Source organism: Leptopilina heterotoma, unplaced genomic scaffold (assembly GCF_015476425.1).
Source record: "Leptopilina heterotoma isolate Lh14 unplaced genomic scaffold, ASM1547642v1 Lhet_68, whole genome shotgun sequence".
In the NCBI taxonomy this organism is placed as follows: Eukaryota; Metazoa; Arthropoda; class Insecta; order Hymenoptera; family Figitidae; genus Leptopilina; species Leptopilina heterotoma.
In genome coordinates this window covers 3,303,605-3,315,843 of record NW_025111157.1, presented here as the reverse complement: position 1 = coordinate 3,315,843, position 12,239 = coordinate 3,303,605, and the positions used below count along the sequence as shown (strand labels likewise).

Here is a 12,239-nt window from a genome sequence, read left to right as displayed (position 1 = left end):
ATTTAATTAGATATTTTAATGAACTTAGATTTTTTATGAAAATTGTTAATTATTCAAAATCGTCTAAAATCAGTTAAATTTGTCAATAAATATTTAATTAATTATAAAAAATAATGGATTTACAAAAAAATTATTATTTTAAATTATTTATTTTAAATTATTATTTTTAAATTATTTAAAAACAATTCTATAATAAAATTGTACGCAAACATTTAATTATTTTCATAAATAATAAAAATTACACAGGAATTAAAATATTTACAAATTTTTTATAAGTTTCTTTTCAATAATTCAATTATTTTTAGAAATAATAAAACTCATCGTAGAATTTTAATTATTTTTATTAACACAATTTCAATCGAATTTTTAAAAAAAAATGTTCTTAAAATTCGTCAAAAGACAAATTTATTTAAAAATTTGGTAATAAAATTCTTTATAAAAATTAAATTTTAATAAACATTCAATTATTCAATAAATTTGTTTATTTATTAATTTATTTATTAATTTATTTATTTATTTATTTATTTACTTCTGTATTTAAATAATTGCGAATTCTCGTAGAATTTTCTAATAAAAATTAATTTGAAAATGAATTTTAGTTCAAATTTTAGATAATAATGGAATATGAAAATAATTTTTAACAAGTTGCAGAAACAATATTCTTAAAATATAAAATAATGATTTTAACACTCATTTCTCTTGAATTATTATAAAACATAAAAGATAACAATTACTCCGAGCATGAAATAAATATTTACTTTGAAGCAAATAATTTTTATTTGCAGTAAGTAAATATTTACTTGCAGAAACAAAATATTTGTTGATTTTGAAAATAAAAATAAAATTTAATAAATAATTCATTCATTCATTAAATGTTAATTGAAACATGAAATAGGAAAATTAAAAAATAATTTAAAATACCTTTTTGGAGATTTGTTGTCCGAAATAACAGTAAATAAAGATAAATTAATAACCAACTGTGATAATTAGGTTAAACTCATTTTTGATAAATTGTAAATAACAAGATACAAAGATCTATCGTTGAGGCGAAAAGTTGCATAAAAATCGAATTTCCAAATTGTTTATTTAGATTTGCACCAATTCTGTAAATTTAAAAAAAATTCACCTGTAATTTTTAGGAAAATTTATTACACAAGAGAGAGAGAGAGAGATTAGGTAAAAAGTAAAAATTAAGTAATTGAAGTAAAATGTAAAAAATTTTGTTAATAAAAAATAAAAAAAAAATAAAAAAACGAAGATTTAGATAGAAAAAGAAAATAAAACTTACGTGTATGAATTCATCTCTTCGTAAAATTGAACCAATTCATAATTATTATTATTAGCATCATATTTTTATTAATAATTATACAATCAAAAGTTTTCAATATAAAAAATATCAATTTCTATATAAAAAAAATATCAATAAACCAGAATAACAAATATTGTTACAAAAAAATTGTGAAAAACGTTGTTGCAAAAAATTGTAAAAACAAAGTTGATAGGTATAAATAAATTGGTAAGAAAAACCTTGTTAAAAAAAAATATAAAATTTAAAAAAAAAACTAGTAAAAAATTTTGCCAATGAAGATTAAACCAAAACACACGAACACCATAGACAATGTGAATTATGTTCATATAACCATATTTCTAAGTATCTTCTGCGAATTATTTTTAGAAGAAAATATTTTATCATTCTGCGCAAGACTTGTTGAATATTTAAAAACCTTTAATTTACCACTATTATGTAAATTCTTGTCTTCTAATATTTTCCCCAAGAATAAAACATAAGATAATTGATATTTCATACAAAAAAAAAATTAGTCTAAATGAAAAAAAAATACTGCAACAAAGTATTTTTATATTTTGTAGTTGCGAATAAAGAAAAAGGAAATAAATTACTGGTTTGTAACAATGAGAATATTTTAATATTCAAATTGTCTCCATCAATGTTATTTCTTTTTTTTCTTCGCATTTGTTGAAGGAAAAAATAAACGTCAAAATCAATTTCAAATAATACGTTTGATGCCACAGTGAAAAAAAGAGACTTTTTCACATTTTGAATTATTAATATATTGAGACTGTAATTGAATTTTCTTTTTATATATTCTCCTTTATTCTGACTTTCTCAAATTATTTCGAGAAATTATTAACTAACGAGAAATATGGCACAAGTTTCGCAAAGAAACTACGCAGAAATATTTAAAAAAAAAAAAGAAAAACTACGAGATCAAAATTATTCTGAACTGAATATTAAATAGAAGAAGCTCAAAGAGTTTAAAATATTTTTATTTAATTCGCCTCGCTCTGAAAGAGTAATTTATTTTTAAAAAATTTATATTCAAACTTTCTTTCAAAAATTTAATTTCTAAAAATTTTTTTCAACGTAAAGATTAATTTTTCTTTCCAATATAAGAAAGTTTAACTGTCCACAAGTATATATAATTGTTTACGGAAATGTTGGACGAAAATATAAAAGCAATTTACATCGGTGAATATTCGTTGAAACTTTTTGAAATTTCTGGTCTCTGGACACCAGTCGAGTGGACGGAAAATTGGAAATTATTCTTCTATCGAATTTATTCTATTTTTATGATAACCGTATTTTCAGTATTCACCTTTATAGTTTGTGTCCGTCTATTTCAAGAGCACGATAATATTCAATCATTATCGCACAGTTTGTTCTCTTGCACAATAGCAATAATGACAATTGTGAAAATAATACTTGTATGTAATAGACGTGAAATATTTATGAAAACACAAGAAATGCTCGCGTCTGATATATGTCAACCAGAAGATTTTTACGAGTATGAAATTTTAAATAGTTACTCTACAAAAGGAAGGTGATCTATTTTTTCTATTTTTTAAAAATATTTGCTTATTTATTTTTATGTTAATTTATACTGTATTATTTATTTATTTATTTATTTATTTTATTTCATTTCTTTATTGAGTTTATTTACTTTATTTTTAAGCTCATATAAATGTAATAAAATTCAAACTCAAAAGATTTAAATTATAATTTCTGCAAATATTTTAATTTTCATTCTTATGTTTCTAATAATGGTTGGGATACAGTTTTTCTAAATCGTATTTTCAAAAATATTTTTTTTTCTAATAAAGGTGAAGAATTTCTAAAAAACTTTTTTCTATAATAAAGGTGATTTTTAAATTTTCTGTCTTCTAATAAAGCTAATTTTCTAAAAATTTATTTTTCTAATAAAGGTAATTTTCAAAATTTTTCTTTTTTCTAACAATATTCTATTTTTGTAATCACGATCAATAAATACATAATTATATGATTAAAAAATAAAATTTACGAAAATTTGTTAATTCTTTAAAAAAAATACTTGATATTTCGTTAAAAAAAATTATAATAAAAAATAGAAATTAATGCAAATTACTTAACAAAATTTTTAAATATTTTTTATTTTTAAATTTTTAAATAATGTTGTATCAAACTGCTTATTTTAAACAATTTAAACTCCATTTTATTTTAAAAAATGTTTAAAGAAATAATTATTATTACCTAACAAAAAGTTTGAAATAATTAAAAGTGGAAAAAGTTAACAATTATAGAGAATTAAATTTTCATTTTATATTATTTTGAAACTTTAAAGTTTACAAAAAAAATTTAAGAACTTCGAACTTCTAATTTTTTTTAAATTCAAATACTTTCACTTAATGGTCTCAATTTAAATAGAATTTACATTACTGGACCTGAACTATGGCTAGACATGGTGGCCACTGGTCAGGGAAAAGTCAGGGAATTTTTTAATTAGTCAGGGAAATTGTAAAGATTATAAAAAGAAAAAAAAATTTATATAAGGGAGACTAGGGCTAAATATTAAACAGCCAAAACAGTCAAATTGCATTATCTTTCTAACGGAAATAGTTAGATATAAATATCAAATAATTTTTATTTATATCAAATATCCAATTAATTGAGTGAAATAAATAAATAAATTGTTTCAAATAACTAATTATTTGCATTAAATAAATTCGTTTATTAGAATCAATTAATTATTTAATTGATCCAATTAAGATTTATTTGAGTTAAACAAATGTGATTCAAATAATTCAAGTTATTTGAAGCAAATAAATATTTATTAGATCCAAATAAAATTTTTGCAAATAATTCGAATTAATTGAATCAAATAATTTTTTTCAGTGTATTTATGTCATTAGGCAAGTACACGGCCGAAAAACGAAACCGCCCACGACAATTAAACCCATAATTTTGTTTTTTATTTATAAATAAATTTTAGTTTATTAAATTTATAATTGTTAAATGTTACAAAATCAAAGTTTTGAAAAAAGAGCAAAACATTTATTTTACGCTAAAATATTAGAAGCTTTTTTATTAAATGTTGGTGAGGACAATTGGCCTATACAAGATTGATCTATTTATATATTTTTGCATCTAAACGGATTTATTGACTAAAAAACATCTTTTCAAAATTTAAGTTTTAGCCGCAGTCTCAGCTACTTTAAGATTAAAGATTTAATTTTAAAAATAAAGAATTTTATCTACTTCTACAAATTGATTCAAAAATCCTTAAAACATCCTTCTCAACTGTTTGAAATGAATAGTAGTTATTAATAATAATTTGAGAGATATATTTCTTATTTAAATTATTGTTCATTAGAAACCAAGTTAAAAACACCCAGAATATTGGTCAGGGAAAGTCGGGAAAAAGTCAGGGAAATTTTTTTACTGTTTTTAGTGGCCACCATGCTAGAAAAATTCCAATTAGTATCTGGGTCATAAAAATTAATTTAATTCACAATTAATAAAAAAATAGCCACAGCCGGTAACCAGCAGGAGGTGAAAAATTATTTTTTGAGCAAATTTTATCTTTTACATTGCTTATTTTAAACAATATAAAGCCATTTTAATTTAAATATACTTTTTAAAGTATTAATTGAAGCACTGAAAAATTTCGCTAATAAAGTGAAATCTGTAGTTTATCCAGGTAAATGTTTTTTGTCGTGCATAACGAAAAAATAATTAAATTAACATCAGATTTTCTAAATTCAAAATAACGAATTCAACATAGAAATTAATCATTTTAGAACTTTACCAAATTCACCCCAGAAATCACTGAGTCCGATAAATTAGAAGAAAGTCAGACAAATGGAAGTTCTATTTTGAATTTCTAAATTTTAATGTCATATTTAACGTATTAGAAACGAATTTTAAGTGAATCCTATAAATTTTGTTAAAATACTATTACTGCTGTTAAACTTTCATGTTGTACGAAGAAAATTGAATCTCGCAAAAATTGTTACATATTTTATACTTTTATTTTCAAAATAATTTTGATTACGAAAATTTTAATTACTCCAAAAATTAAAAAAATAATTATTCATTTAGCTTTTTAAACAAAAAATTCCGTATCTTTTGAAACTACCATAACTGCAAAAAATTAAATTAATTGAAAAATAATAAAGTTAACAACTTTTAATTCTAATTTCTTTGGAAAACAAAATATCTATAGTATAAATACAAACTATAACTTGCATTAATTATTTAATTACAAGATGTAATATAATATTATAATGAAGCATAAAAAAAATATTCTAAATTCGTTTTTAGAAACAAAGAAAAAAAAATTTCAGATAAATTTTAGGCGTATGATAGCCCCTACATTTTAATTCTATATATTGGTTGTTTAATTGAATTTTTAACTTTATAATTATTATTATTTACTCGGCAGGTATGTGTCCATAATTTAATGTTAACATTATTTAAATATTGGGAATAGATATTTGATGTAATATATTTTTAATTGAAAAAATTGACAATATATTTTCATTGATTTGTTGAATATTCTATAAATCACGTATTAATTAAAAACATATGAAAATTAAGACACGTTAAAAGTTCATAAAATAAACATGACATTAGACAATATTTTTATGTAATAAAAAATATAAATATAAAACTTGTATTAAATTACTATTTTATAAAATATACTTTGATAATTTAAATTTATGTTGTAGTCTTTAATAATATAGTAATTATTTTAAATTATTATGAAAATAATTAATAATTTTAAATTATGAAAAATAAATATTATATTTTTAACAATTACATTATTTAGAGTTTTGCAAGTTAAAAATTTATTAAAAAGTTAAAAAATTAAATATTCTGCATTAAGAAATTTATAAAAATAAAATTCAATTGAATGTAAATTATATCAAATAACTTTTTTCAATATATTGAAATAATGTTTAACATTAAATTATAGAAAAGTATTTACCTTTAGAGTAAATGATAGTTGTAAAGCTAAAAATTGAATCAAACACTATAACAGTACTGCCAGATGATTGAAACGACAAATCTTCAGAATTTTCTTATTTATCTTCAGAAATCTTTAAATTAATCAAAAAACTTTCTTCAGATTTTGGTTATAATTTTTTCTAGAATATGATAAAAGAAAATAAATTTCACAAAGAATTATAAAGAAATAAATTAATATTGCTGTGTTTGAATCTGTTCGCAATTTGAAAGTAAAAGTTTTCAATGTTTTTAATTTTAAAAATTAATGCACTGAAAATGACTAAAATCTTGCAAAGTTTTTATTGAAAAATTTGGAAATAATTAGTCATTTGATTTTTATAAAAATTTTTTTTTACATAATTAAATTCTTTCGAAAACTCTTATTAACATTTTTGAAAATAATAAACAAGAATAGTTAATTATGTAGTTAATCTGAAATTAAAAAATTAATGTTTATATTTGAAAATATAACATTTTTTGATTTGCAAAATAATAAATGGAACAGTAACAATTACTTTAGTAATTAATAATTATTACATTTATTATTATAATCATAAAAACGTAAAGACCAAAAATTATAATTTATCTTTAAAAAATGGTTTATTTATATTATTTAAATGTTTATAAATATTTTCATAATTACTTGATATATACACAGCCTTCACAACATTTTCAAACAATCTTCAAGTTTTTACTATATTTCTTCCAATCTGGCAGCACTGTACAATAATAACATAAACATTGAAAAATTTGACATTTAAAAATATAAAAAATGCTAATACTTAACCCACAAAAATTAATTTTCAAAACAAACGTATAAAAAACAAAAGAATAACCATAACTAACTTCAAGTGTGGACAGAGATCCGGAAATCTGGAATCACGACGATTATTATTAACAAATTATAGGGATTTTTTCCCTAAAGATATTTAAAATTTTCTAAAAAATTTTTTTATAAATATATTAACCTTGACAGTTCAGGGTTGCTACAATTTTTCTCGAATGAAATTCCCTGACTTTTCCAGGTTTTCCAGGTCTCAAACAATATTTTTCCATACACATTATAAGTGTGATTTATATAAAAAGTAATTAATTAAAAAGCAAAATTTATGCAAACATAGCATATTTTATTGTTATATTAATCACTTCTAGAAAAATAACTCGCAGTTTTAAACATTTTTTCATTGGCGAAAATAAAATATTTCAAAATTTTATGGTTTTCAGGGTGTTTATTATTTAAATCTACAAATGACTTTAAAATTTTTTTTTATTTTTTATGAATAATTAAATTCTTTTGACGAATTTCTTAAAATTTTTGAGAATAATGTTTTTTTAATAATTTTAATTGAAAATTTGGAAAATAATTAAGTTAGACAAAGAATTTTTTTAACTTTATAAAAAATAATCTTGTCTGTTTATAATTATAATTGAAAATTTTATTTTTCAATTTTATTAAAAAAATGTTTTTTTTAAATTCTATGAAAGAATTGAATAATTATTTTCAAAAATTTAATAAAATTGTTCGAATGAAATTAATTGTTTTAAATACAATTTTAATTAAATTTTTTTGAAATAATTCAATTTTTTTAAATTTTAATAACATTTTTTCTAAGAATTCAATTATTTACACAAATAATTTTTCGAAAGAATTCAATTATTAAAGATAAATAAAAAAATTACTCCCAAAAATTCAATATTATTTTGAGGTATTTTAATAAAATTTTTTTCAAAATTCAATTATTTTCATAAAGAACAATATTATTCATCACAATAATTCAATTATTTTTAAAAATAATAAATTTCTTTTCGAAAATTCCATTATTTTAAAAAGTTCTAGTAAATCGTTTGCAAGAATTAAATTATTTTCATAAATAATAAAATGTTTTTTAGAAATTTAATTATTTTCAACAAAATTTAATCAAATAAATTTGTCCTGAAAACATTGAAAATTTTTAAGGTCCTGAAAACATTCTAAGTTAAAAAAATTTAATAAAATTTTCCACAGACATTCAATTATTGACAAATTTTTTAATAAAATTCTTTGTAAAATTTAATTATCTTTAAACAATTTTCGCAATTCAATGATTTTAAATATCTACTATTTTCATAAAATTTCCAAATAGAATTCAATTATTTAAAAAATGGTTTGTAAAAATCCAATTCTTTTCATGAATAATAAAAATTTTCATCAATTCAATTATTTAAATTATTAAATTAGAATTTGCATAAAATTATTTGAAAGAAATGACTTATTTAAAAATTTTTATAAAATTCTTCGCAAGAATTAAATTATTTTAAATTTCATGAATAATAAAATTCGTAGCAGAAATTCAATTTATAAGCAGGATAAGAAAAAAGTAAATATTTTTGATGAAAATTAGGAAAAAGTCAGGAAAATAAAAAATATGAAATGGAAATTTTGTCAATTTTGTGAAGTGAATAAAACGAGTTTTTTTTCGTTTTTTTGACATTAAAAAAAATAAAAATAACCCACAAAAATTAATATTCAAAACAAATGAATGAATGCAGATAATTTGCTAACGGGAAGGAAACTTACGATTATTATAATGTATTGAGTTTAGTTATTTTATTTATTTTACTTATTTTATTGAATTAATGCTGATTAAATTTAAAATCAAATTTTCGGTATAAAAATTAATTGTATCAATATTATAAAAAAAAAGTTTGTTTTGAGATTAAATTGAATTATTTTCGTAAATTATAGGAAGTATTCTTTGTGTTTTTTTGTGGCAGTATGTATGACTGCAACAATGATCATTATAGCACCATTTGCATCAAAATCAACTAGAACATTACCATATCCAGCATGGACACCATTTTCTCTTGAATCTGATGTCGTATTCTGTTTACAATATTTACATGAAGGAATTAGTTTATTATTGATTGTGAAAGTTAACGTGGCACTTGAAACATTGGCAATAGCAGTTTTATTACAATTGTGCGGTCATTTGGAAATAGTGATGTACCGTTTGAATTTACTTTCGAAAATACCCGAAAATATTAATGAAGTGAAATACAATCAGGAACTTGAAATTTTGAAGCAATGTTTAAAAAAGCATCTTCATTTGCTTGCGTAAGTTATTATATAATTTATTTATTTATTTGTGAAACACTGAACAATTTAAGCCTTTTTTCTATATAATATAATATTTTTTATACAAAGAAGTAAATAGAAAAACAAAAAAAGGAAAAAAGAAAATATTTTTTACAGTATCGGCGACAATGTAAATAAACAATTTGGAATTTCGATTTTTATGCAATTTTTCGCCTCAACGATAAGTCTTTGTACAATTATTTTTAGCTTATCGAATATGAATTTAAATAGTCATCACAGTTGGTTAATGATATTTTGCGCAAATTCATATACAATACAAATTTTTATCTACTGTTATTTTGGTCAACAAATCACTGAAAAGGTATATAAAAAATGATCCACAAGTTTTGAACGTTCAAATGAACGAAACACTTTTTATTAGAAATGTTTTTATAATTTATTGTTTGCAATAAAAATTAAAAACTTAAATTTCACACTTAGAAACTTTATATTTCATTTATTTTATATCGACAAAAAATTATTGTAATAAATATTTAAATTAAAGAAGAAAATAAATAAATTTTGTTCATTTGAACGTTCAGAACTTTAGGATCATTATAAAAAAGGAGAAAAAATGACAAATTTTCCCCTCCTAATTAATAAAAAAAAATTTTATTTTGTGTTTAGAGTACGGAAATTGGGACAGCAGCATATTTTCTAAATTGGAATTCATTAACAATAAGAACAAAGAAAAGCTTGATTATTTTAATGATGCGAACTGTACAACCAATAAAATTGTCTGCTGCTTCTATTATCGTCATGTCATTAGAAACTTTCATGAAAGTGTGTATCAATTTTTTGTCAATTAATTTTTGCTTCAATTTAATTTGATAGAAAAAAAATTCAATTCGTATTTGTGAATATTATGTGAATATTAATATTTTTTTGAAAATAATAAAATTATTAATAACTTCTGTCAAACGATAAATAAATTAATTAAATAAATTTAATTTAAATAAGTATATAAAAGATATATTTTTATATATTAATTTTTCATTTTTTTAATTGATTTTTTCTGTAAAAATAATAATTTTGTAATATATTTTTACAAATTTTTGATATAATTCTTTTAATTTCAGATATTAAAAGCATCCTATTCGACATATAATTTATTGAAGAATAGTTCATAGATAAAGAATGGCTGAAAATAAATCGAAATATAATAGATATATATATATATATATATAGATATATATTAATAATAATAATAAATAAATAATTTTTTTGAGTAAAAATTATGTAAAGTGTACCGATAATTTTCTTAGAATATTATATCTTTCATTCGTCACATATTTTTATTTTAATTTCTCCTTTCAACAAAGTCGTATCTTATTCTTATACTAGTACTAATAAATTGTTAAATTTATAATAAATTTGTTAAATGAAGTTCAATCTAACTGATGTGATTTAAATGTATAGAGAATTAATACTACTATTTATAAGATATTTTAAATTTAAGTATTGCGGGAAAGTATATTGTAAAACTTATGTAAAGTGTACAATGGAGAAATAAAATTAAATTAAATTAAATTATTAAACTATTCACAAAATTTTTTAATAAAATCCTTCCTAAGAATTCATATATTTTTACAAAAATAATAAAATTTTTCCCATGCTTTCAATTATTTATTTTCATAGAAATAATACAATTTTTCATAGGATTTCAATTATTTTTAATACAATTTTTAAATAAATTCCTCAAAAAATTTAATTATCATCAAAAATTTCTTGGCAAGAATTCAATTACATTTCACAAATAATGAAATTATTTTAAAAGTTTACAGATAAAAAAAAACTTTAACAAAAATTTTAATATTAATTTCAAATTTGACATCAGATTTTCAAAATTGATAATAATTAAACTTTCTTGTACAAGGAAAATTGAATTTCCCAAAAATTGTTATTTGTTACAGAAAAAATAAAAAATAATCTTCAGTACGAAAATTTTAATTATTTTGAAGAATAGAGAAGGTAAAAAAATTATTATATATTCAATTTTTTGAACAAAGAATATAAATAATATTTTTTTTAGAGAATTTCCACTACTTTTAATTCGTTAATTTTCAAAAAAAAAATTTCGAAAAAATCAATTATTTTAGAAAATGTTATGCAATTTTTTTTTTTTAATAATTCAAATTACTTTTACTAATAATAAAATTTTTCATGAAAATACAATTTTTTTTAAAAAATTTTTTGATTAAATTCTATAAGCATAAGAATTTAATGATTTTCATGATTAATAAAGACTCATCGAAGAATTTCAATTATTTTTAAAACTATATATTATTATTAAATTAATTAATCGAAAAAGTCCAATTATTTTCACAAATAAAGTTTTCCACAAGAATTCAATTATTTAAAATAAAATTTCCATTAATATTTATTATATTTATAGACAAAAAAAATTAATTATTTATAACAATGCTCATAAAATTCATATATGAAAAATTTAATTACTTTCAAAAATAATAAAATTTTTCACAGAACTTCAATTAATTATTTTTAAACATTCTAATAAACGTTCAATTATTTTTAAAAATAATAAAATTCTTCTCTGTAATTTAATTATTTTTTTTTAAATTTTAATTAAATTTTTTCTATAAGAATTCAATTATTTACACAAATAATTTTTCGAAAAAATTCAATTATTAAAGATAAATAACAAAATTAATCACGAAAATTCAATTATTAAAGATAAATAACAAAATTAATCACGAAAATTCAATTATTTTGAGGTATTTTAATAAAATTCTTCTCAAAATTCAATTATTTTTATAAATAACAATATTCATCTCGATAATTCAATTATTTTTAAAAGTAATACATTTCTTCTTGAAAATT

At 19.4% G+C, this 12,239-nt stretch overlaps 1 protein-coding gene across 2 annotated transcripts; it reads left to right on the top strand.

Moving 5' to 3' along the window:
- The first annotated feature begins 9,047 nt into the window (after positions 1-9,047).
- On the top strand, positions 9,048-10,904 carry LOC122510299 (odorant receptor 67c-like). Of its 2 annotated transcripts, none has more exons than XM_043624832.1 (4): positions 9,048-9,377; positions 9,606-9,720; positions 10,026-10,181; positions 10,478-10,904. In XM_043624832.1, the coding sequence occupies exons 1-4, from the start codon at positions 9,055-9,057 to the stop codon at positions 10,526-10,528; spliced, it is 645 nt and encodes a 214-aa protein (XP_043480767.1). In that variant the 5' UTR covers positions 9,048-9,054; the 3' UTR covers positions 10,529-10,904. The 2 variants fall into 2 exon arrangements, with proteins under 2 accessions (XP_043480767.1, XP_043480766.1); XM_043624831.1 differs by having other exon boundaries at positions 9,516-9,720; positions 10,478-10,901.
- The last annotated feature ends 1,335 nt before the right edge of the window (positions 10,905-12,239 follow it).